The sequence below is a fragment of the Gossypium raimondii genome, chromosome 1, assembly GCF_025698545.1.
Source record: "Gossypium raimondii isolate GPD5lz chromosome 1, ASM2569854v1, whole genome shotgun sequence".
Lineage (NCBI taxonomy): Eukaryota > Viridiplantae > Streptophyta > Magnoliopsida > Malvales > Malvaceae > Gossypium > Gossypium raimondii.
Window position 1 is genome coordinate 51,924,357 of NC_068565.1, and position 25,629 is coordinate 51,949,985.

Sequence of the window (25,629 nt, forward strand, 5' to 3'; positions counted from 1 at the left end):
TTTAATGTTTTTATATTTTCCAAAAAGAGGAAAAAAAGTGAAAATGGGCCTTAATTTTCAATGGTTGGTTGGGTTAGGCAGCCCATTAGGAAAAAATCATTTATTGTGATACCCACTCGCCTCTGGCAAGCGTGGAAAGAACAGCATCATTTTCCCTCTAGCAAGTGAATGCACGCGCGAATGAAAATGAGTGGGAGATTAGAAAAAAGAAACCAGCATCAGAAAACAAGTTAGAAAAAAAGAAAGAATTTAATTGGAAACAAAATTTAATTATAATAAGAATCCCCGGAATTATTTGACTGAGATTTGGATTTGGATCTGAGCATCATTTCTTAATAAATAAATAAATAAAATAAACAACCGAGAGTTTTAGTTCGATTGATACGGGCATTATTACTAACGTAGGAACACATGAGTTTAAGTGAACAAAAACGCGTTATCTTTCTATTTATGGGTTGAGAGGAGCTGTGGGTAGTTCTAGATATTATGTCAAAAAAAGCATATATGATCAAAACCTATAATTAGATTATAACAATACGAAGGATATGGATTCAATCGCACTTAAACCTATTTGTAAGGAATCGATTATAATGTTTTTGAAGATAAGGACTAATTTAAAATTTATCCATAGTCTAAGCACCTCAAGTAAAATTAACCCATTATATATACTAATGTTAGCCGTTTGAAGTGAAAAAGTTCACCAACGGGGAAGAGGAGTCTGTATATAAAAAAAAACCCAAAGCTCTCTATTTTGTGATGAGAACAACGTCTAAGTCACTTATAGATCTCTAAATCCTCTCAACTCAAAAGAATCGAATCGCAAGTGGAATACGCAGAGAATTTTTGGGTTTTGTCACTCTCACCCCTTTCTTCAACCCTCTTTCATTACAGTCCTACTATATATATATATACATATATATAATAGGAGCTGAATAGGAGCAGCCAAAAGGATCTTTTCTTCAACACCATTGTTGAGCTGAGAGAAAAACAGAGAAAAATTAGAGAATTCTCTCTATATATACATATACATATAGAGAGAGACAGTTCAAAGGTTTGTTTCAAAGTATTTTTTTTTCTTTCTTTCTTTTTTCTGGGTTTTGTTTTGTTGTGTCTCATTGATTGTCTTTTTTTCTTTTTCTTTTTCTTTTTTTTTTATGTTGCAGATCTAGTAGATTGGTAATAAAAAAAGAATGTTGGGACAAAAGCAAAGTGAAGAAGCAATAGTGTCGAATTATAACGAAAGTGAACAACATCATGTTGAGAATAGAGATGAAGAGAAAGAAGAAGAAAACCAGTCATTGTTTAATGTTAAGAATCTACTTTGGCATGGTGGTTCTGCTTGGGATGCTTGGTTCAGCTGTGCTTCTAATCAAGTACACCCCCCTCTTTCCCCCACTTACCCCTCACCACCATTTCTTTTTTGTGTACTAGAAGTCACCCAACTTCTTTTTTTTTGTCATCTAATTATGAAAATTTACAAGATGACCACTCAATTATTCAATTTTTTTTCTTTTTTATCACCTATTGACTAATAAAAACGAAAACACCAAAAATTTTCAAGATAGTTAGGTGACAAATTTTTTTTACCCTTTCTTGTTATACCAACTCGACATGTTGATGAAAATATCTTTATATGACATGTCGTATGATTGACAGAAAGTAAACACGTGGAGGGTGAAAATATTAACAAAAGTTAATGATTGTTCTTAGGTTTTTAAATTGAAAAAAGTTCAAATTTTAACTTTTTTTCATATAAGGGCTAAATCTTGAATTATGCTAAAATACAAGGAGTGTAGCATATTTTGACTTTTTTCTCCAATAATTTTTATGGATAAAATATGCTTTGTGCCTTTGTATTTTGAAAAATTCGACATTTAGTCCATATACTTAAAAAGTTAAAAAATTTTATCTTTCACTTAAAATCTTTAATCCAATCATTAAAACTAATAGTATTTTTCATCAAAATTTACCATATATGACATGCCATATGTTTATAATCTGGACTAGAATTTTCAAATAAAAAAAAGTAAAAGGATTTAATTATTTTCAAGTATATGGACTAAATTTTGAACTTTGTCAAAGTACAGGTATTGATAGTATATTTAGACTCTTTTTCTTTTTTGTCTCTTAAATTTACATTATTTATTTTTTGATTCTTATAGGTAGCACAAGTGTTGTTAACTCTACCATATTCATTTTCTCAATTGGGCATGCTATCTGGGATTCTGCTACAAGTTTTCTATGGAATTATTGGAAGTTGGACTGCATACCTCATAAGTGTACTCTATATTGAATATAGAAGCAGGAAAGAGAAAGAGAATGTTAACTTCAAGAATCATGTCATTCAGGTCTCGAACACTAACCGTTAAATATTTTTTAAAAATATTTTTTTAGTAGTAATGCTAAACTAAATCGTAACTTTTTAAAATTTGCAGTGGTTCGAAGTGCTTGATGGGTTATTGGGTCCATATTGGAAGGCATTAGGACTTGCCTTCAATTGTACTTTCCTCTTATTTGGATCTGTCATACAACTTATAGGCTGTGCAAGGTTTGCATCAATCTCAAAACTCGGGTTTTTTAGGTCAAATTATAATTTTGGTCCTTTTATCGTAGAGGATCAAAACTATAATTTGACTATTTATTTTATTTTATCTTATTTTGATGTATTGGTTTAATAACAGTAATATATACTACGTTAATGACAAATTGGACAAGAGGACATGGACCTACATATTTGGAGCTTGTTGTGCAACAACAGTTTTCATACCATCTTTTCACAACTACCGTATTTGGTCTTTTCTTGGCCTTGGGATGACTACTTATACAGCTTGGTACTTGGCTATTGCCGCCCTCGTTCACGGCCAGGTAAAATTGTGCGGAACCAGTCGAATCGAGTTAAAAAATTTGAATTAAATTTTTTAAAGATATTTTAAATAATTTATTTGATCTCCATCCCGGCCGGTTCGATAATGATCTCCCATTTCGTGCACTTGCAAAACTACCTTTTTCAATGTTTTTTCTTTGGTTATTTTTTAGGCTGAGGGCGTGACGCATAGCGGTCCGACAAAGCTTGTGCTTTATTTCACCGGAGCCACCAACATTCTCTACACTTTCGGCGGACATGCCGTCACCGTGTAAGTCCTTTTTTCTACTTCGTGCTAATTTAATATTGTTTTTGAAAACCACTTTTAAAAAGTGCTCGAAACTTTGATGAATTACGACGATTTCACTCTTTCTTTTTTCCTTTCTTTCTTTCCTATTCTCCATTTTATCAAGGTCAAGATAATATAAATTATGGGGTTCAAAAGGCAAAAATTTTAGACTAAAAGGACCTAAAATAAATTATATGTTTTCAGTAAGGGCCAAAAGTAAAATTTCACCATATTATCCAATGCCTTCCCCATTTCTTTAGGAAGATTTAACAGTGAACTGAACATAGGGTTAATTATTCAAGTTGGTCCCTCTACTATCCTCAACCTTTGGATTTAATTTTATATGTTAATTTAACGTAGACCTTTAGCTGACCATAATTTCTCTATCGTAGGCTCAATAGTTCATAGTTCATTTCACCCCAAGAAAATTACTAAAATATTAAGAGTATTTTGGTCATTTAACCATGCTTCATAATTTATAGTCAATATAATGAACATAATTATTGTTTTTTATCACCTTCTTCAATTTCAGGGTAAAAAATAACTATTTGGTTGAATTTTTTTTTATTTTCAGGGAAATTATGCATGCAATGTGGAAGCCTCAAAAATTCAAGTACATATATTTATTGGCCACACTTTACGTTTTTACCCTTACACTTCCGTCAGCTGCTGCCGTTTACTGGGCCTTCGGTGACGAACTCCTCAACCATTCCAATGCCTTCTCTCTCCTCCCTAAGAATGGCTTCCGTGACGCCGCCGTTATCTTAATGCTTATTCACCAGGTTGGGTCTATTTCTGTTTTTGATCCCTCCATTTCATTTTGGTATATAATTTAGTTTCTTTACATTAATAATGTCATTAATACGTAAAAATTGATAGTATTGTTAACTACTACAATTAAATTGATGGTGCGAATTTCCATGAATGCGTTAACGCTATTATCAATTATCAATTAACACTGGATGGGTAAAAAAATTGCAGGTCAAGTTGGTTTTCGATCAAATCAATTTGGGTCAAGTTTTAGGTTCATTTCTTCTCATGTTTGAGTTTTGTTCATTTTAAGTTTGGGTTATTTTCAAGCTGGGTAAAATTATAAGTTCGGATTATTTTAGGTTTTTTATCACTTTAGTTTTGGGTTATATAAAGTTTAAGTTATTTCGAGTTTGAATAGTTTTGGGTTCACATTAATTTTTGTTTAGGGTTAGTTTAAGTTTAAGCTAATTCAAAGTGAAGCTTTTTAACTTTTTTACGATCAAATCAGGTTTAGATTTAAGTTGGTCGGGTTGGATACTTTTAACACTTTAACGACATCTATTAAAGTGTTATCCATTCGGATCTACAAATAACATTATAGAAGTAGAATGATACAGTATAATTAAACCTGTATTTCAAACCAATTTAACAAATTGTGACATCATGAAATGGGGTATTGCAGTTCATAACATTTGGGTTTGCTTGCACACCGTTGTACTTCGTGTGGGAGAAAGTAATAGGGATGCATGACACTAAAAGCATTTGTTTGAGGGCATTGGCACGGCTGCCGGTGGTGATCCCGATATGGTTCTTGGCCATCATCTTCCCATTCTTCGGCCCCATCAACTCGGCTGTCGGCGCTCTTTTGGTTAGCTTTACCGTCTATATCATCCCAGCTTTAGCCCATATGCTCACCTATAGAAAAGCCTCTGCTCGGCAGGTATAAAGACGAATTGGTGAAATTGTGGTTGTAGTCCCTGTATATTACTAGGATTTTTATTTACTTACTATTTTTTTTCTTTGGTGAAACAGAATGCTGCAGAAAAGCCACCATTCTTCATGCCAAGTTGGACTGGAATGTATGCATTAAACGCCTTTATTGTGGTGTGGGTTCTAGTGATCGGGTTCGGGTTCGGGGGATGGGCTAGCATGACCAATTTCATTAGGCAAATTGACTCTTTTGGCTTGTTTGCCAAGTGTTATCAATGCAAGCCTCCAACGCCAACATCACCAGCTGCTGCTATGCACCATTAAGCTCACTCTAAACCAACATCAACTATTCCCCGTTTTTCTCCAGTCAAATTCCGATTTTGGTCCCTCTATTATGCTCAAATTTGAAATTTAGTCTCTACAATTTGAAATAATTTGATCTCTCTTTTATAAATTCATTAGTTAGCCACAAATAGTTAACAGTATCCAGTTAAAATGCCAACGTGAATTTTTCCTAAAAACACCCATTCCAACACCAGAAGAAAACATATCAGCATGATGAATGAGACGGGTTGTTTTTAAGAAAAAGTTCAATGTTGGCTTTTTAATTGGAATAGATACCGATGTTAACTACTTGGACTAGCTCATGGCATTATAAAAATAAAAGGACAAATCATGTCAAATTAAAATACAGAGACCAAATTCCAAATTTAAACATAGTAGAAGGACCAAACCGAAATTTGACCTTTTCCTCCATATCCCAAAGAGAGAAAAAAAAACCCACCAATGATTTCCATGTTTTCCTCCATATGTTGTATCATATATTGGGGGAGATAGCAATATTCTCCCCTACATGCTTAGTGTGCTGGATTTTTGCCCTTTGCTTTTCCTATTTTTTCTTTCAAATTTCTCCATTAAATTAGTTGATAATTAAAAAAATAGTGTGTTGAATTTGTGATGATTCCTTTGCTATCCAATTAAATCATATATAAATAGTATTATGTTCAGCTTTCTCCCTCTTTTCTCATCCTTAATAACTTATATTAATGTCTTTTTGTAGTGCTAATTATTACATCTATCATGCTTTCGAAAATATTAATTATAAAAAAAATCAACCATAGAAGTTATATGAGATGGTAAGGGTCTCTCCTATCTTAAACAGGGGTCGAGGGTTCGATCTTCACCTTAAGTATAAAAATAATTTGAAAACTCGTGGTCAGCATCTATCCCTTAATAGATCTATAAAATACAAAAGATTAATTATTGAGTTCACTCCGATAGATATCTAAAAAATTATGTTTAAATCTATTGATAATAATGGGTTACCCGCCCCCACATTTCACATGGGTTACACGTTAGCTCATTTGCTTGTCACGTGCCACTCATTACTCCTAAATATTCCCCCTTCATTGAATTTCACATGTGAACATACGATGCCTACACGATATGCATGTATTATTTTATATCATCTACAATCATACTTGGCTAATCATTTCTATCTTTCAGCATTGCTGTCAATTTTAATTATCTGTTTATTTAGATATTATGTTAGTTGTCAATTGAATCTTCACTCGATCGGTATAAGTTAAGAGGATGTGGGTTCGAGTGTGTTGAAGTACATTATCCTCCTGTTTATGAATTGGGGATGGACTATGGGTAGTTCTAGGTATTGTATCAAAAAAAGCAGATATGATCAGAACCTATAATGAGATTATTCAAAAAATATATATCGTCAGTTAGTCGAGCTTTTAGCTCAACTGGTATTGGTACTGCTTTCTGTGCAAGAAAAAGAGAGTTCGAGCACCCTTAAGCGAATTTATCCTTCTATTTAAAGGTTAAGGATAGATTATAGGTAATTTTAGGCATTGTATAAAAAAAATATTGTTAGTCTCAGTACTTAAATGAAATTTGAGTTTAGGGTTAGTATTTTTTATCATATTATTGAGACTATTAGTATTTACCGTCAAAATTTACCATCAACCAACCTATATTATACCAATTTTACAAGTAAATCATTATGAAAAAGAGAAAATATACATGATAATGAACAGATTTCGTCTTGATATCAACAAATGGATTGAATTAAAATTTGATGTATTAATGGTATATTTTGACTTTAGTAGCTTTTATAAAAAAATAAATCACCTAAAGGGTCTTATATATTTTATTTCTTCTAGCACATGCAACCCAAAGATATAGGTTTCTTTGCTTTCTTTTTTGTTTTATAAAGAGAAAGTGTGTGAATGTCCCCATTTGAAAGTGCTGAATCTGATGGGGCTAATCACAAAGTTTGATTACAAGTAATTAATAAAGAAAAAGGGGAGAATGGGGAATCAATTGCAAGCATGATTAGGGTTTCAATTACCATGTTTTAGGTTTCCTTTTGAAGCTAAGTCAAAACCCACTTTGGTATTGTTGCCTTCCTTTTTTGATGATTAGGTAAAGTAAAGAAATTTGACACAACTTGTGATTCATGTGGGAGAGTTGGTTCCCATAAGATCTTGTTGGTATTGACCAAATCTACCCTATCATTTATATTACTATTTTTATGATTAAGATATTTTTTTATGTTCGTTTTATGATTGTCCGACGAGTTCTCTCTTTGAGAGTGCAATGCACCTTACTATTTCGCTTAGAATTCTAATATCATTTTGGTTTACATAGAAAAAGGTTTAATTGTGGTTTCAGTCCATTTACCATGCTAAAATTTAGATTTAATCTATTTATTTTAATTTGATATAATTTGGTCATTCTATTTTTATAATGTTATTAAAATGTCCAAATTAATAACACCGTTAATTACTTCTGCTAAAGCGATGTTGTGAGTTTTCCTTTTTAAAACAACCTCAGGTATTGTCATTAAAACATATTATTGGTTAAATAGAGTTGATTGAATTTCCACATGAACTCGACTATGAGACCAAATATCAATAAAAAACATCTGGTTATCACTTTAATTGCAACAACTATAAGTATTATGAACTTGTGCATGCTAATAACATTACAAAGAAAAGGTCCAAATTATATCAAATTAAAGTAGAGGGCTACAACCATAAATAAACCAATAAAAGCATGACATTAATGAATCACAATTGAAGTATATAATTTGTTGAAAAATGGGTTACTTAAAATAAAGCTGTCAATCTTAACTTGTAAGGTTTTTAGTTGACCATATTTCAAAGCAAGTTTATGAGAAATATAATGAAGCTTAATTATTGCCCTAATTACAGCTTTTTAGAGATTTAAACCAATTGTGTGCCTTGTTCATGGATTAAAGTAAAATAATATAAACAAAAAAAGGAAGAATTAAATGCTTTTAGTATAAGCATCATTAAGAATGGATTAGATTGAAGTAATTTAAGATTAAAGGAAGATTACGACAATAAGCAAGGTTTTTTTTTTTTTTTTTTTGCTTAGCGAAAGCTGCAGTTTTGTCAGAAGTTTAGTTAAACCCAAATCTTGTCTTTTCAGTTACTTGGTACTTCAATTTTGTCAGGTTTGTCATAACCATAAAAATTCTTTATGAGTTAATTGCATCAAATACCCTCAAATTTTGACCCTCATTCTAAATTGATCCTAAATTCCTGAATATTGCAGGTTGGAGTGGACTTAAGCATGTAATGTCCACAAGTGAGTATAATTACTTCATTAGCTAGAAATTGAAATAAATAAAAAATAAAAATAAACTTTTTATGTTGACTTGAATGGTTAGTTTGAAAATTAAATCCAAATAAATATTTTAATGAAATAGTTAATAATTTAATTTCAAAATATCATAAATATAGAATGATCGAATCATGTCAATTTAAAATATAAAGATTAAATCTTCAATTTAAGTATAGTAAAATGTGATATATATTTAACGATCCTTTTATAGTGGAATCCCATTGGATTCTTTTAAATCAACGGTTGAAATAAAAAAGGAAAAAAAGAGATACAAACCCACCGTTGATCATGCCATGTAGGATTTATATTGAGGAACATGAGTTTAGCTTTTAACCGATTCAACTGGTTTTAATACCAAAAGAATGAGAGAGATAGGGGCAAGCAAAATCCGATTCGTTTTGAAAAACTCGATAAAAAATTTAAATTTTGAATTAAATAGTTCAAGTTATTCGGATCAACTCGAAAAAAAATCAAATTTTTCGATTTAACTCGAATATGAATTACACAATTCGAATTATTTGAAAATTCGAATAAGAAAAGGCAAAACTATGTCGTTTTGATAAATGTTTACCTTTTCTAAAGTTAAAAGTCAAAACCATTAAGTTAAAAGAAAAAACTACATTGTTTTGATAAATGTTTACCCATCAACTTTACTTATGTAGTTAAGTAATCTTGTACTTCGTCTACTAGTTAAATAATCAGTCCATGTAAACGTAACATTAAGTATAAATAATAGGATTCGTTAACTCAACTTGAAATTTTTTACTCGATTTGAAAAAATTTCAAATTGAGTTCAGTTGCTAAAACATGATTCGTCAACTCGACTAACTCAAAATTTTTTAACTCGATTCAACTCGACCGAATGCTCACCCCTAGAGGGAAACGTATTCGATAACCAATTTAACAAGTTCTAAGTCATCAACAAAATTTCCTAGTTTCTGTGACTTGATCAAACTGCTACAGTTTTCTTGTTTCTATATTTTAATCACACCTGTTGATTTAATTAAAGCATAGGAAGGGATTAAATCAAAACATTTTAAAGTTTAGACACCCATCTAAAATTTGATCCATGATTGTCTAACCTTATTTATACTTAGGCCGGGATCCTACAATGGGTCAATTTACACCCCCATTAAGAATTGTTTCAATGATCCATGATTTAATCTGGGCTTAGAACAGACAAGGGATATATTGGGATTGGGCTAAAACCTGAAAGCATATATAAAACCCAGAAAAGATTAAGTCCTTTTTTGGTGATATATATGTGATAAGTGATAACCTTATCATCAAAAGAGAAACCAACAATGGCGTCACTACTACTTGGAGCAGCTCCAATCTCAGCTCAATCCCTTAACCTTTCATCAGTTTCTCGTATCTCTTCATCTCATTCCCAAACCCTTGGAACTTCATTATCAGTTTCAAATTCATCCTTTTCACTCTCAGCAGCTTCTTCTCCTTCAATCCCCTATGGTAGCTAAAAAAACATAATTTTGTTTTTGTTATTTTTCTGGGTTTCTTTTGAAGATTACAAATTTTAGGTTTTATTTGGTTTTTTTTTCAGTGTACTGTGGCAGAGGGGATAAGAAAACAGAGAGGGGGAAGCGGTTCAATCACTCTTTTGGCAATGTAAGTGTTATGGTTAAATTCTGCTAATAGTCCCTGTACTTTACTAAAGTTGTGGATTTAGTCTATGTACTTTAATTTGATCAATTTGAGCCCCTGTACTTATGAAATTGGTAATTGTAGTCCCTCTGCTTTTCTAATGTAGAAAATTTAGTCATAACTCAAAATAGTAGTAGTTCAATTCATTTGATTAAATTTAGTTACTAGTCATGTACTATACTTTCCGAATTTTGACATTACACATATAGTATGTTTGTCGCATTAGATTCTGAAAGTAGCAAAACTTACTGAATTTAACAATTCTCATTCGGTGAACACTGGAATTTTATAATTTGAAAAGTACAAAGTCTTAAATTGACCAAATTAAAGTACAAAGACTAAATCCACAACTTTCTCGAAGTACAGGGACTAATGATAGAATTAAACCTAAGTGCTATTGTTATTATTAGTCCCCATTTTTTGTGAAATTTGAATAGATTTTGATTTTGTTTTGTATATATGCATAATGAAATTGAATAGGCAAGGCCTAGGGACAAGAAGAAGGGGAGAGGGCCACCAAGGGTGCCAGTTCCACCAGCACCACCGAGAAAAGATAAGTTTGATGATGATGAGAAGATAAAAATTGAAATTGATGAATCCCTTTTTACTAGTTAATGCTTAATTTCTTTAATTTTTCTATTGTAATGTCTTAAATTGAGAAAACTTGTTGTGTATGCTGTAATTTGCTGTTGTTAACATTACTCTTTTAATTTGAGTTATTCTTCTCTGCTATTGAGTTTTTTTGGGGTTCATTTTATGGCAACTAAGTAAATGTAGATATGTGTATTGAGAAGCAGATTGTAGCAATGGCAGCTCTGTTTTGGGTTGTGTTGGGAAATGAACATAGAAAGCTGAGGTTTTAGTGCCTTGTGTTTGGTTGAACCAACATGTTTTCCACTGGTTTCATTTGGATAATGTATGTACAAGTGGATGGTTGAAAATTATAGCAACACCACGTGTGATTTCATTGTGTTTATGGTTTGTGGGAGAATTAGATTGGCTAGTTGATTTGATGGTTTGATTGGTTCGACCAGTGGTATATAACCGAATATAGAGAAAATTGTTGTGAATTGATAAAAAAAAAAGGAGGGAAAATCGATGGTCTGACCAATTAGATCATCGGTCCAGTTCTGGCTTTATGCACCAAACTGCATCCCTTAATCCTTTGAAATATTTGAGAACAAAGAAACCAAATTGCACCACTACCCCAACTATAAACATGCACAGGTTGTGTTGGTTTTTTAAGGTTTCGAGTTTTTTTGTTTTTGGATATTTTGGGTTTGGATTGTTTTAAGTTCGAATCATTTAGAATCTATTTGGTACTGTCCCAACTTCAGTTCATAACATTTCCAGTTCTTCTCTGTGGCTCCTCCTAATCACTGAGTACTTGCCGGCGGTGTTAACGGTTCTACTTCCGATATCACGGCTGAGTGCTTTTGGACTTAAAGATTATTGACTTTGCTAATAACAGACTTACTGGAACCATGCCTGCAAATTAATCACTGTCCAGAAGCTTGGACATTGACCAGAAATCAATTGTATTGGTAGAAGATAATTCAACTTATTTAATCGAAAAGAAACAGGATACACATATTACAAGCAAAATAAAAAGGGGAGAACATAACCAGCAAAAACAGCATACGGTGGAAACAGAAACCAGAAACTGGATAATACAAGGAAAGAGATAGCTAAGTACCTCTTTTAACTTATTCCCTACTCCTTAATCCCAATCTTTGCTGGGTCCTCCCCCTTTGGCTCTGCTTTGCTCTCCTCCCATGCTTTTTTGTTTCACAACCAAGACGAGGGAAAAGCCTGGAGAGAGCACAATCGATACGCTCGAAATACCAGATCCTCCATCTCTTCCAATAGATAAGAGGTACAATGATAGTTCCCAACCCAAAGATAAACCCTATCTCGATACTTAAATGATTCCAGTGTATAATGCTCCCTGTCTCAGAATCTGAAGGGCTGTCTTCTTTAGCTGGTGGCAATCCGCACTTTGTCTTCAAAGGAGGTCCACATAATCCGGCATTGTTCTCAAATGAAGCTTCTGGAAATGATTGAAGTTGGGTGCTCGTTGGGATTGGACCCACTAGCTTATTATTTGAGACATTAAGACATGAAAGGAAATTGAGGTTTGCTAGCTGCAAAGGGATCTCACCGCGTAGGCTATTGCTTGAGAGGTCCAAGGACTCAAGCTCTCGCAGGTTTCCGAAAGATGATGGGATTGGACCTGTGAAAGCATTATGCGAAAAGTTAAGGCCATGAAGTTCTTTGAATTTGCCGATTACTTCTGGTATTAGCCCTTCAAAGTTGTTCCATGAAATGTCAATGGAGGTGAATACGGGCAGGATCTTCACCAGCTCTAACTCTAAACCTTTGGTGGTAATTGTTATTGCATCTTGATATCTAGTACCGCCTCCAGAACCAGAATCTACAAAATGGAGATGTTTGAGCTCTAACAGGTTACTATATGGGTTATGCTGCATAGCATCCCACGTCCCCAAACATGTCAGATGCAGTTTACCACTAAAATTGTTGGATGCTAAGTCAAAAATCTGAAGCATTGACCATCCACCATTATTTCCAGAACAATCAATGTGACCGTTAAATTTGTTGGAACGTAAAACAAGGACATGCAACTTGGCTATATTCTTCAAATGCCATGGGAATGAGTCATTGATCTGATTGTTGCCAATGTCTAAAACCTCCAGCATTTTGCAATTCCCTAGTGATTTTGGAACCTTTCCTTCCAGTCGGTTTTGATTGAGTTTGAGAGTTTGTAACTTACAGCTTTTTGAAAAAGTGTCAGAAATGATGCCACTGAGATTGTTTTGTCTTAAATCCAATACTCCAAGAGATCCGCTCATCTGAAAGAGGCATTGAGGAATTGGCCCACTCAATGAATTATTAGACAAATCGAGTACTCTAAGAGATGTACTGCTGCATATCGATGGAGGGATACTCCCATGAATGTTGTTATTTGAGATGGAAAAGAAAGAAACATGCTGGAGGGAGTCACCAATGTGAGCTGGTAAAACAGAGCTGAAATTGTTGTCTGAGTAATCCAGAAAAGTGGCATCTAATGTAGGAATTGGGATTTCCCCTTGTAATTGGTTGACATGCAGGTCAATAATCTCAACACTAGAAGTTATGTTCTTCAAAGGTCTTTCGAACCCAACAAGAAAGTTATCAGAAAGATTTAGGCGCGCAAGATCTATTGGTTTCCAAATCCAATCAGGTATTTTCCCATGAATATGGTTGTTTGAAAGGTCAAGATACATTAAGCTGGACTGATTTTTCAAGAAACCAGGGAACTCTGTTAAGTTGCAAGATGCCAGCCCCAATCCGGTAAATGTGGGGAAAGAAAGCAAGGAAATATTAGTAGCAGTGGCATCAATAGACAACCTGTTATGCGAGAGATCAAGAGAAAAAAGATTCCCCAAGTTCTGAAAGGCATTCATTGGTATCAAACCGTTGAAGTTGTTTGAAGAAAGATGTAGGGTTTCTAGACCACGGAGTTCAAACAAAGACGTTGGAAATTGCCCTTGTAACTTGTTGTTGCTAAGATCAAGGGTATTAAGCAGTGAAGAGGCCTTATCATGAAAGTCACCAATGCTGCCATTGAATTGATTGTGAGAAAGGTCAAGTCTCTGCAGTGATGGAATGCCAAACAAAGTTGGTGGAATGGTTCCACTTAGCTTGTTGCCTCCTAAGTCAGCATTTTCTAGCTTTGAAAGGCTTGACCAGTCAGTGGAATGAATTGTGCCGACTAACTTATTATGAGCAAGGCTTAGGTTGGTAAGATTCCTCGATGAAGAGAAGGACGGTATTGGACCAGAAAAATTGTTATTGGAAAAATCCAAAGAGACAAGTTGGGTAAGTTTCTCAACTGCTTTGGGTATGGGTCCGCTGAAATTGCAATCAGCAAGCTCTATTATTGTCAGTCGTCCTAGGTTATCGAGAGATTCTGGAATTTGCCCCCCGAACTTTGTGCCGCTAAGTGCGAGAGCTTGAAGAGAAGCATTGAGAGGAAAATTTGGAAATGAACCTTTGAGTAACATGTTGTATGACAAATAAAGTGTCTGTAAGGTAGGTATCTGGAAAATTTCATCTGGCAGTCTTCCTTTCAACCCAGTGCTACTAAGACTAAGGGAAGTCAGGTTTGGGAATTCTGCAAAGAATTGTGGAACTGAAGCAGACAAGTTGTTGTAGTCCAAGCAAATTACCGAGAGAGATTGGAGCTTGGAAAGTGAAGAATGTATAGGTCCTGAAAGATAACAGTTGGACATGCTCAACACTTGCAACTCAGTCAACGGCGATAATGCCCGACACCATTCATTCCCCATAGCTGATATATTTACGCTATCAAGATAGAGAAATCTTAGCCTCGTCAGATTTTGAGCAAGCATCTCTAGGTTCGGCTTCTCAAGTTTCAATGGTTCTCCATTCAATGAATCTGTAGATAAATCGAGAGTAACCAACCTTGTCAAGCGTGAAATCTTAGCTGGGATTTGTCCTGTAAAGCCAGCTTTGGATAAATTAAGATAACTCAAATTCTCCAATTTATCAAATCCAGCGGGAAAAGCAGTCATGAACTGATTAGAAGCCAAATTGAGTCGCTGAAGATGTTGAAGACGAAAAAGACTACTTGAACCGTCAATTGAGCTTGAAATTGCTCGGTTGCTCAAGTCAAGACCGATAACATGACCACCGCCATCGCAACTTACACCATCCCAGGAACAGCAATCCATGGCTTGATTCCATTTCATCAGCTTTCCTAATGGAATAGGAGATATAAAAAGATCGGAGCTGCTTGTCAAATTCAAGTCGAGCAACAACTGTTTTTGATCGTTTCGACATTGACCAGAAACTAAAACTAAGTTGCTAATACTAAGGAAAATTGCAAAATATGAGCTGAATAAGAGCCATGAAAGCAGTAAAATCCTCATATTTCTCTTTTGTGAGGCTATTGAAAGATGAATGAAACTTGTAAGAGACGTTGAGTATATAAAGAAATGGGGGAGGGAGAAAGCTCGGATGCTATAAGACTATGAATACTCGAGGCACTTTGGGTGGGTGTTTATTTTAGTTGCGATAGGTTTAACTTTTTTTTTTTTATCTTACGTTGCAGTATCGCTATAATATTTTATTTCATTGTCATTGTAATTTTTACACTAATCCAAATAAACTGCCGTAAGATTGAAAAAGTGATTAATAGGGAGAGTGGAGAAGAAAATTGCAAACGTCTCACTTGGTCTAATAATGAGAGAGAGAAGAAAAAGGATTATAGAGTGGTGGGTTAATTTCTCCATCAACCCTGGCCAAGGTTCTCCTAACATTAAATAATTTGGTTATATTTCAATACATGTAACATTTTAGGTCCCATATCGAAAAGACTGACTGAAGAAGAAAATTAAAAGGTTGGTTGGATGTCCATATATCATTTCATTAAGATGAATTCTTAGGTTTGACTTCTCAAGTTTGACTACAAATTAAGATACATTAAGAGTAACTATATCAAGCCTGAAATCTCAATTGGAATTTCCCCTATAAAACCACCAGCTTTGGACAAAGGAAAAGAAAAATAAGGTTAATAATGAATACTTACATAACAAGTACTTAAATAGAAAAATAGAAGGGTCAAATGGGGTAAATAAGAAAAATAGGCAATTAGCAATATTGGAAGGGTTAAAACTAGAGATGCTCATGGGCTGGGCACATAAAAAATTTTGGCCTGGGCCCTACCCGGCCCGAAATATGGGCATAAAATTTTGCCTGAACTGGCAGGAAAAATTATAAGCCGGGCAGGCCTGCCCTACCTATTTTTATTTTAAAAATTAAAAAAATTTTAAAAATATTTTAAAATTAAAAAAGTATTTTAAAAATATTTTAAAATTAAAAAAATTAAAATAGTATGTAAAAAATATTTTAAAATTAAAAAAATAAATATATTTATTATATCGGTAAGTAGGGTGGGCCGGCCAAAAAGTGGTGCCGAGGCCTGCCCGCTTCTAAACGGCCTCATTTTTTGCCCAAGCCCATATTTGGACGGGCCGTCGGTTGGGGCAGCCGCCCGGCCCATGAGCACCTCTAGTTAAAACTACACTTTTTAATTTAAAATAGAAGGCTCGAGACTGAAAAAGACTCAAAAAAGAATATATTTTCAGCTTTTAATATGAAAAAAAAATTCAGACTAAAATAAATTAATTAAATGTTACGGCTTTCAATTTTTCACCATAAATGCTTCATCTCTTAGGGTCTCAAATTTTTTTTTTAACTTTTATTGTATTACATTTTATATATATTTTTTTAAAATGGGCTCAATTTATTGTTTCGCCTATAGCCCCAAAAATGTCAAGAACAGGCCTGCTTACATTTCATATTAATTTACACTAATTTTTTTATTATTCATGTCTGTTTTACGGTTCATATTTGAGATATGTGGCTATCGTTCCTAACAATGTTGTTTTTAAAGTTTAGACTTATATCTCCTCTTAAAAATACAATATGTCTTACCATTATACCTAACACTTATCGGTATTAATTTACACTAATTACAATAACTAAAACTACATTATTTGAAAAAGTAAATAGTTACATGCAACGCATAAAATTGCTAGTGAAGAAAAATGCAAACTATTATTAATTTGGTAAAAGATCTCTCAATTTCTCTCAATTTTGAAATTGAGCAAATTAGTCTCTTTAAAAAATTTGAAGTAATTTAATGTCATCAATTTGAAAATAAACAATTAAGGATAATTAAGCACAATGGTAATGTCTCTTATCAACTGCACATAGTTTTTATCTACATAATAATTTTATTCTTTAATGTTTATATGTTTTGTCATTTTAGCCTTAATTCTAAAAAGTTCAACAAATTCAAGATCAACATTTATACATTTGCACAAATTTTGTGAAATAAATTTGTTAAATTAGAACCAAATTGACAAAATATATGAATTTTAAGGGTTAATTTTGTTATTATACCAATCAAAACCATGTACAATTAATAAAAATATTAACTTCGTGATTAATTATCCTTATTGCTCACTTTCGAAATTGATAGAGATTAAATTACTTTTAAATTTTTTGAGAAGGACCAATTTGCTCAATTTTAAAATTGAGAGTGATGAAATAGTTATTTTTACCTATTAATTCTCTTCTAAAAAAGTTGAGAAGTGTACCAAAAATTCCATGTGGCTTTAATGCAGGCAACAGGGCAGGCTCCTTAAATTTCAATGGTGTGTTCTAAGAACATGACTAATTATTAGTTTGTATCATCTACTTTCCCTCTTTTGCCTTTTTAGTTTTTCCTGGACCATAACCAGTTGATTATAGTCTGCAATAGAGTTGGACGATATATGAGATGAGAGGAGACTGAACAAGGATATTAAAAGGTTGGTTGGATGTCCATATCAACTTTCCACTGAATTAATTCCATACACCTTTTTTCTCACTAATAATATCCCAAAACCATTGACTTCAAAGTTTTTTTTTTTTTTTTTTGCTATGTTCAAGACTATCATTTCACTAAGATGAATTCTTGGCTACTTACAGTTACTGCATGGTAATCTAAGTACAAGTAATAAATCAAGTGTTGTGAAGTGACCATTCATGCAATGACAGAATTAAGGTTGCGAAGTTGCGAGTTCAAAAGATGTGAACTCATCGAAAGCTGTGAGCTCTCCTAAAGAGACGACCTCACCAAAAATACAAGCTCATCAAAATGTGAACTGTTAAGGGTTTTGGCGATCCCTCGTATGAAGTGCGAGCAAGGTTCGCATGTGCTAAAATTGATGTTTTTGTTTAATCATTTTATCTTTGCTTTCCGTAGATGTTTAGTGGGATTAATTTCACATTTATATGGTAAATTTTTGGAATGAAAATGATGATGAATATACAAGCAGATTATTCCATCTGCCAAGTGTTCTACTTATTTAATCCAATAGAAACAGGATAAACTTGTTACAAGGAAAATAGAAGGTGAAAACAAAAGCAGCAGAAACAACATACGGTTGAAACAGAAACCAGAAACTAAAGTACCTCTCTTAACTGAAATGATTCTAGTGTATAATGCTCCCTGTTTCAGAATCTGAAGGGCTGTCTTCTTTAGCTGGTGGCAATCCGCACATTGTCTTCAAAGGAGGTCCACATAATCCGCTATTGTTCTCAAATGAAGCTTCTGAAAATGATTGAAGTTGGGTGCTTGCTGGGATTGGACCTACTAGCTTATTATTTAAGACATTGAGAAATGAAAGGAAATTGAGGTTTGCTAGCTGCAAAGGGATCTCACCGAATAGGACCCAAGCTCTCGCAAGTTTCCGAAAGTTGTTGGGATTGACCCTGTGAAAGCATTATGTGAAAAGTTGAGGGCATCAAGTGCTTCGAATTTACCAATTACTTCTGGTTTTGGCCCTTCAAAGTTGTTAACTGGTATTTTCACAAGCTCCAACTTATTGCCTTTGATGGTAACTGGTATTGCATCTTCATAATATTTAAAATCATCGTCTCCGAAGTCTAAATTTATGAGATGTTTGAGCTCTGATTGGCCTTTATCTGAGTTAGGCTACATAGCATCCCATGTCTCCAAACATGTCATATGCAGTTTACACTAAAATTGTTGGATGCTATGTCAAAAATGTTGAGAGCTGGACTGCAATGCAACATGAAGCCAGCTACTGTCGAGATCAGCAGCAAACAACTGCAGCTATTGAGCTCAACAAATTTGCTTGGTGCGCAAGAATGAAAATCGACCGAATGAAGCAACCAGTTTTTAATTATTTTGTTGTAATGTAATCTAGCTTAGTTGCTTTGTAACTAGTTTATGAAGTTAGTAGGATTAAGTTTTGATTGGATCTTTGATGTAAAAGCTGGTATGTCAGCTTATCTTTGTATTTGTCTAAGCTTGTATTAGTTGTGCATTAGTGGAGGCAGTTAGATTATTAGGTAACTGTCATATTGCATATTGTAACTTATATACATTTTGAATTTTGAATGAAAGTAGTAGTTCAGTTACAAATTTTGCTGAGCATTCAAGTTACATTTTTGCTGTTTTGCTTGTTTTTTTTTTTGGCTCGATCACTCTTGTTCCTGCTTGCAACTTTGTTTGCTGTTTGCTGCTGCCATTGTTCCAACAAAAAATCTAAAGCATTGGCCATCCATTATTATTTCGGGGACAATCAATGTGACCGTTGAATTTGTTGGAACGTAAAACAAGGACATGCAACTTGGCTATATTCTTCAAATGGCATGGGAACGAGTCATTGATCTAATTATTGCCAATGTCTAAGACCTCCAGACATTTGCAATTCCCTAATGATTTTGGAACCTTTCCTTCCAATCGGTTTTGATTGAGACTGAGAGTTTGTAACCAACAGCCTTTTGAAAAAGTGTCAGAAATGGTGCTACTGAGTTTGTTTCGCCTTAATCAGTACTCCAAAAGGCACGTTCATCTGAAAGAGGCATTGAGGAATTGGCCCACTCAGAATTATTAGACAAATCAAGTACATCACAATGACGAAGGGATACTCCCATGAATGTTGTTGTTAGAGATGGAGAAGAAAGAAGCAGATTGAAGGCAGTCACCAAGGTACGCTGGTAAAACAGAGTTGAAATTGTTGTTTTGATTAATCCAGATAGGTGACATCTAATGGAAGAATTGGGATTTTCCCTTCCAATTGATTTCCATACGAATCCAAAACAATAAAGCTAGAAGTTCTATTATCCAAAGGTCTTTTGAATTCTACAAGGAAGTTCTGAGAAAGGTTTTTGGTAACTTAGATATCTTGTTTTCCAAATTCAATTGGGCATTTCCCCATGAATCTGGTTGTTTGAAAGGTCTAAATAGGTTAAACTGGACTGATTATTCAAGAATCCAGGGAACTTCGTGAAGTTGCAAGATGCCAACTTCAATGTAGAAAATGTGGGGAAAGAACGTGAGGATATATTAATAGCAGTGCCATCGATAGACAACATGTTATATGAGAGATCAAGACATGCAAGATTCCTCAAGTTTTGAAGGGCACTCATTGGTATCAAACCGCCGAAGTTGTTTGAAGAAAGTGTAAATATTTCTAGACCATGAAGTTCAAACACAGGCATTGGAAATCGTCCTTGTAATTTGTTACTGCTAAGAACAAGGGTATGAAGCAGTGAAGAGGCGTTACCATGAAGGTCACCAATGCTGCCATTGAATTGATTTTGAGAAAGGATAAGTCTCCGCAGTTATGGAATCCTAAACAAAGTTGGTGGAATGCTTCCACTTAGCTTGTGGTTACTTCAACAAATTCTAGCTTAGAAGGGCTTGACCAGTGAGTGGAATGAATTGTGCCGCTTAACTGATGATCAGTAAGATCTAGCAATGTAAGATTCTTGTTAAGAAAATGCTTCAGGACTGAAACATGTCCAAGTGTGTTTTTTTGTTAAGTTGATTGTGTCAAAGTTTGTTCCTGCTTTTAGGAATTAGTTATTTGTGTGTTGCTTAAGTTTAGGAGAAAGTTAGTGGGTTGTTGATTTTATTTTGTATAAATTCTGAATGATTGTTGAATAAAGTGTGTTCAGTTTCCTTCATCCATTGAGTTTTTTTTTTCACTAAAATACTTACAATTGGTCTCGGAGTTGTATTCTTAAGGGATCTGTGAGTGAGTGTGCGAGATTGCTGTGTCATGGACGTCGAAGCAAGTTCCAGTTTCTCTTCAATTTCTCCACTGGTGTTTGATGGAGACAACTACCAGGTTTGGGCAGTTCGTATGGAGGCGTATATGGAAGCTTTGGATATTTGGGAAGCAGTGGAAGAGGATTATGAATCTATTTGGTACTGTCCCAACTTCAGTTCATAACATTTCCAGTTCTTCTCTGTGGCTCCTCCTAATCACTGAGTACTTGCCGGCGGTGTTAACGGTTCTACTTCCGATATCACGGTTGAGTGCTTTTGGACTTAAAGATTATTGACTTTGCTAATAACAGACTTACTGGAACCATGCCTGCAAATTAATCACTGTCAAGAAGCTTGGACATTGACCGGAAATCAATTGTATCGGTAGAAGAAACTTATTTAATCGAAAAGAAACAGGATACACATATTACAAGCAAAATAAAAAGGGGAAAACATAACCAGCAAAAACAGCATACAGTGGAAACAGAAACCCTATCTCGATACTTAAATGATTCCAGTGTATAATACTCCCTGTCTCAGAATCTGAAGGGCTGTCTTCTTTAGCTGGTGGCAATCCGCACTTTGTCTTCAAAGGAGGTCCACATAATCCGGCATTGTTCTCAAATGAAGCTTCTGAAAATGATTGAAGTTGGGTGCTCGTTGGGATTGGACCCACTAGCTTATTATTTGAGACATTAAGACATGAAAGGAAATTGAGGTTTGCTAGCTGCAAAGGGATCTCACCGCGTAGGCTATTGCTTGAGAGGTCCAAGGACTCAAGCTCTCGCAGGTTTCCGAAAGATGATGGGATTGGACCTGTGAAAGCATTATGCGAAACGTTAAGAGAATAAAGTGCGTTGAATTTGCCGATTACTTCTGGTATTGGCCCTTCAAAGTTGTTGCATGAAATGTCAATGTAGGTGAACACGGTAGGGATTTTCACCAGCTCCAACACTAAACCTTTGATGGTCATTGTTATTGCATCTTGATATTTAACACCGCTTCTAAGATCTTCACATTGGAGATGTTGGAGCTCTGATTGGTTTTTATCCGGATTAAGCTGCATAGCATCCCACGTCCCAAACATGTCAGATGCAGTTTACCACTAAAATTGTTGGATGCTAAGTTTAAAATTTGAAGCATTTTCCATCCACTATTATTTCCGGGACAATCAATGTAACCGTTGAATTTGTTGGAACGTAAAACAACGACACGCAACGTGGCTATATTCTTCAAATGACATGGGAACGAGTCGTTGATATGATTGTTGCCAATGTCTAAAAGCTTCACCATTTTGCAATTCACCAATGAGTTTGGAACCTTTCCTTCCAATCGGTTTTGATTGAGATTGAGAGTTTGTAACTGACAACTTTTCGAAGAAGTGTCAGAAATGATGCCACTGAGATTATTTCGCCTTAGATTCAATACCCCAAGTGATCTATTCATCTGAAATAGGCATTGAGGAATTGGACCACTCAGGGAATTATTAGAGAGATCAAGTACTTCAAGATATTTACTGTTGCATATCGACTCAGGGATACTCCCTTGAATGTTATTATTTGAGAGGGAGAAGAAAAAAGCATACTGGAGGGAGTCACCAATCTGAGCTGGTAAAACAGAGTTGAAATTATTGTTTGAGTAATCCAAATAGGCGGCATTTGATAGAATTGGGATTTCCCCTTGCAATTGGTTACCATGCAGGTCAAGAATCTCAACACTAGAAGTTATGTTCTTCAAAGGTCTTTCGAATCCTACAAGAAAGTTCTGAGAAAGATTTAAGCGCGCAAGATCTATTGGTTTCCAAATCCAGTCGGGTATTTTCCCATGAATTTGGTTTTTTGAAAGGTCTAGGACGTGTAAACTAATCCAATTTTTTAGGAAACCAGGGAACTCTGTTAAGTTACAAGATGCCAAATCTAATTCGGCAATTGTGGGGAAAGAAAGTGAAGAAATATTAATAGTAGTGGCATCAATAGACCACCTGTTATATGAGAGACCAAGAGCAGACAGATTCCTCAGGTTCTGAAAGGCACTCACTGGTATCAAACCGCTGAAGTTGTTTGAAGAAAGATTCAGTGAAGTGAGACCATGGAGTTCAAACACAAACATTGGAAATTGCCCTTGTAACATGTTGTTGCTAAGATCAAGGGTATTAATCAGTGAAGAGGCCTTACCATGAAAGTCACCAATGCTGCCATTGAATTGATTATGAGAAAGGCTAAGTGTCCGCAGTGATGGAATGCCGAACAAAGTTGGTGGTATGGTTCCACTTAGCTTGTTGTTTCCTAAGCCAATAATTTCTAGCTTAGAAAGACCTGACCAGTCAGTGGAATGAATTGTGCCATTTAACTGATTAAGAGCAAGTATTAGATCTCTAAGATTTATGGATGATGAGAAAGATGGAATGGGTCCACTAAAGTTACCGCTACTAAGACTAAGGCAAGTCAGGTTTGGGAATTTTGTAAAGAATTGTGGAATCAAACCAGACAAGTTGTTTCTGTCCAAGCGAATTACTGAGAGAGATCAAAGCTTGGAAAGTGAAGAATGTATAGGTCCTGAAAGATAACAGTCGGACATGCTCAACACTTGCAACTCAGTCAATGGTGATAAGGCTTGACACCATTCATTCCCCATAGCTGATATATTTACACCATAAAGATAGAGAATTCTTAGCTTTGTGAGATTTTGAACAAGCGTCTTTAGATTTGGCTTCTCAAGTTTCAAAGGTGTTCGAAATAATGTATCAATAGATAAATCGAGAGTGACCAACCTTGTCAAGCGTGAAATCTCAATTGGAATTTGCCCTGTAAAGCCAGCTTCAGACAAATTAAGATATCTCAAATTCTCCAACTTATCAAATCTAGTAGGAAAAGCTGTCATGAATAGATTTAAGGCCAAATTGAGCTGCCGAAGATGTTGAAGATGGAAAAGTCTACTTGAATAGTCAATTGGACTTGAAATTTCTTGACCGCTCAAATCAAACGGTATAAAGAAATGGAGGGAGGGGGGAAGCTAGGATGCTCTAGGAGTATGAATGCTCAATGGTTTGGTGTAGACCAAAAAATAAATTGTTGCGGAATGACTTGCATGGTTGTGTTGTAGGAAGACAAAAACAAGTGAAATTTGAAACTGGACAAGAAAATTGCATTCCTCTGTCTCTTTGTATAAAACATTGTTGGTTTTGGTTTTAGTCATGCTGTAAATTATGGAAGGCTTGTTGAATTTCAATAATGTCTTCTAAGAATCAATTATTAATTTGTTTATATTTCAATACATATGAAACGTTAGGTATCATCTATTGTCCCTCTTTGTCTTTTTCTTCAAAAATCGTTCTTCAAGAAATTTCTGCCAAGTAACACTAATTTGATATTGTGACAAGAGCCCCTTAATAGTGGTATCAATAGCCCCTTTTCTTAAGGGATCTGTGAGAGAAGCTCTGTAAGAATCTTGAGAAAAAAAATCAAGGGATACACTTATGAGGAATTGAGAAAAATGGAATTAGAATCAAGTAACATGTTTGTTTTAGCCCCACCTGTGTTTGATAGAGAGAATTATCAAGCATGGGTTGTGAATGCAAGCATACATAGAGGGTTGTGATTATTAGGAAACTGTTGATGAAGACTATGAGATGGCTCCACTTCACAATAATCCAACTATGAACCAGATCAAACTATACAAGGAGAGAACCACCAGGAAGGAAAAGGCAAAGGCTTGCCTTTATGCTTCTGTTTCACCAACCATATTCAATAGAATTATGGTTTTTGGATCAACAAAGGAGATATGGGACTACCTCAAGATTGAGTATCAAGGAGATGAGAGGATCAAGAGCATGAAGGTGTTGAACTTGATCAGGAAATTTGAGAGGCTGTAGATGAAGGAGTTTGAGTCAATCAAAGAATTCTCAAACAAGCTGATAGATATTGCTAATAAGGTAAGGGTTCTCAGGATTGATCTCTCTAATTGTAGACTAGTGCAGAAAATACTAGTATGTATCTGAGAAGCATAAAGCAACAATTGCTTATTTGGAGAACACCAAGAACTTGACTTAGCTGAGAGTAATGGAGTTGATCAGTGTTTTACAAGTAGAGGAGGTTACTGAGGGAAGAAGGAAGCGTAAAAGAAGCATTGAAGGCTAAGATGTAGCAGGGTAAAGGATGAAAGGACAAAAAGTGGAAAGGGAAGAAGAGTAGTGGTGATAATGGTTTAGAAGTTGTTGCAAAAGGTAATGGTGTTGGAAATTTCAACAAGTACTCTTCATGTAAGTACTATGGAAAGTAGAACCACCCCTATTTCAGGTGCTAGGGAAAGCCAGATGTGAAATGTAGAATATGCAACTTGATGGGGAATGTTAGGTTTTGCAAGGAAACAAGAAATAAGCAATAAGGTGGAGCACATACTACAGTTAAAGAAGAAGAATACTAGTTGTTTGTTGTCTCTTACTTCTTATCAAGCATTCCATGTGACAGTTGTTTAGTTAATAATGGTTGCACCAATCACATGACTTGTGATGAGAAGCTATTTAAAGACCTTGACAGATCCACTTATTTTGACACTGTATTTGTTTTTCAACAAGTAACGAAATTCAAGTCACAGAATCTCTAACAAAATCCTAAACACTTAAAATGAATTAGTGTATAATACTCCCAATCTCATAATATGAAGGGCTGTCTTTTTTAGCTAGTGGCAATCTGCACATTATCTTCAAAGGAGGTCCACATAATCCGGTATTGTTCTCAAATGAAGCTTCTGGAAATGATTGAAGTTGGGTGCTCGTTGGATTGGGCCCACTAGCTTATTATTTGAGATGTT

The 25,629-nt window shown here is 34.8% G+C and overlaps 2 protein-coding genes, 1 long non-coding RNA gene and 2 pseudogenes across 3 annotated transcripts; 3 read left to right on the forward strand and 2 right to left on the reverse strand.

Moving 5' to 3' along the window:
* Nucleotides 1–743: 743 nt before the first annotated feature.
* Nucleotides 744–5,842, forward strand: LOC105786542 (auxin transporter-like protein 2). The gene is made up of 9 exons (XM_012613029.2): nucleotides 744–1,051; nucleotides 1,164–1,373; nucleotides 2,163–2,348; nucleotides 2,436–2,548; nucleotides 2,682–2,865; nucleotides 3,037–3,134; nucleotides 3,727–3,934; nucleotides 4,588–4,845; nucleotides 4,938–5,842. The coding sequence occupies exons 2-9, from the start codon at nucleotides 1,191–1,193 to the stop codon at nucleotides 5,157–5,159; spliced, it is 1,452 nt and encodes a 483-aa protein (XP_012468483.1). The 5' UTR covers nucleotides 744–1,051; nucleotides 1,164–1,190; the 3' UTR covers nucleotides 5,160–5,842.
* A 3,925-nt stretch (nucleotides 5,843–9,767) lies between these two features.
* LOC105786545 (30S ribosomal protein S31, chloroplastic) lies at nucleotides 9,768–10,895 on the forward strand. The gene is made up of 3 exons (XM_012613031.2): nucleotides 9,768–9,971; nucleotides 10,063–10,127; nucleotides 10,644–10,895. The coding sequence occupies exons 1-3, from the start codon at nucleotides 9,806–9,808 to the stop codon at nucleotides 10,776–10,778; spliced, it is 366 nt and encodes a 121-aa protein (XP_012468485.1). The 5' UTR covers nucleotides 9,768–9,805; the 3' UTR covers nucleotides 10,779–10,895.
* Nucleotides 10,896–11,698: 803 nt separating this feature from the next.
* Nucleotides 11,699–15,205, reverse strand: LOC105786544 (receptor-like protein 7; annotated as a pseudogene).
* Nucleotides 15,206–17,686: 2,481 nt separating this feature from the next.
* LOC128032512 (uncharacterized) lies at nucleotides 17,687–19,185 on the forward strand. Its single transcript, XR_008188787.1, has 2 exons — nucleotides 17,687–17,942; nucleotides 18,256–19,185. It is a non-coding gene; the product is annotated as an uncharacterized LOC128032512 (long non-coding RNA).
* A 779-nt stretch (nucleotides 19,186–19,964) lies between these two features.
* LOC105787128 (receptor like protein 27-like) lies at nucleotides 19,965–24,015 on the reverse strand (annotated as a pseudogene).
* Nucleotides 24,016–25,629: the final 1,614 nt, after the last annotated feature.

Coding starts and splice junctions, on each gene's coding strand:
- LOC105786542 (XM_012613029.2), top strand. CDS start 1,191: ATGTTGGGACAAAAGCAAAGTGAAGAAGCAATAGTGTCGAATTATAAC. Junction 3,135..3,726: donor GGCGGACATGCCGTCACCGT/GTAAGTCCTTTT, acceptor TTTTATTTTCAG/GGAAATTATGCATGCAATGT. Junction 4,846..4,937: donor GAAAAGCCTCTGCTCGGCAG/GTATAAAGACGA, acceptor TTGGTGAAACAG/AATGCTGCAGAAAAGCCACC.
- LOC105786545 (XM_012613031.2), top strand. CDS start 9,806: ATGGCGTCACTACTACTTGGAGCAGCTCCAATCTCAGCTCAATCCCTT. Junction 9,972..10,062: donor TTCTCCTTCAATCCCCTATG/GTAGCTAAAAAA, acceptor TTTTTTTTTCAG/TGTACTGTGGCAGAGGGGAT. Junction 10,128..10,643: donor TCAATCACTCTTTTGGCAAT/GTAAGTGTTATG, acceptor GAAATTGAATAG/GCAAGGCCTAGGGACAAGAA.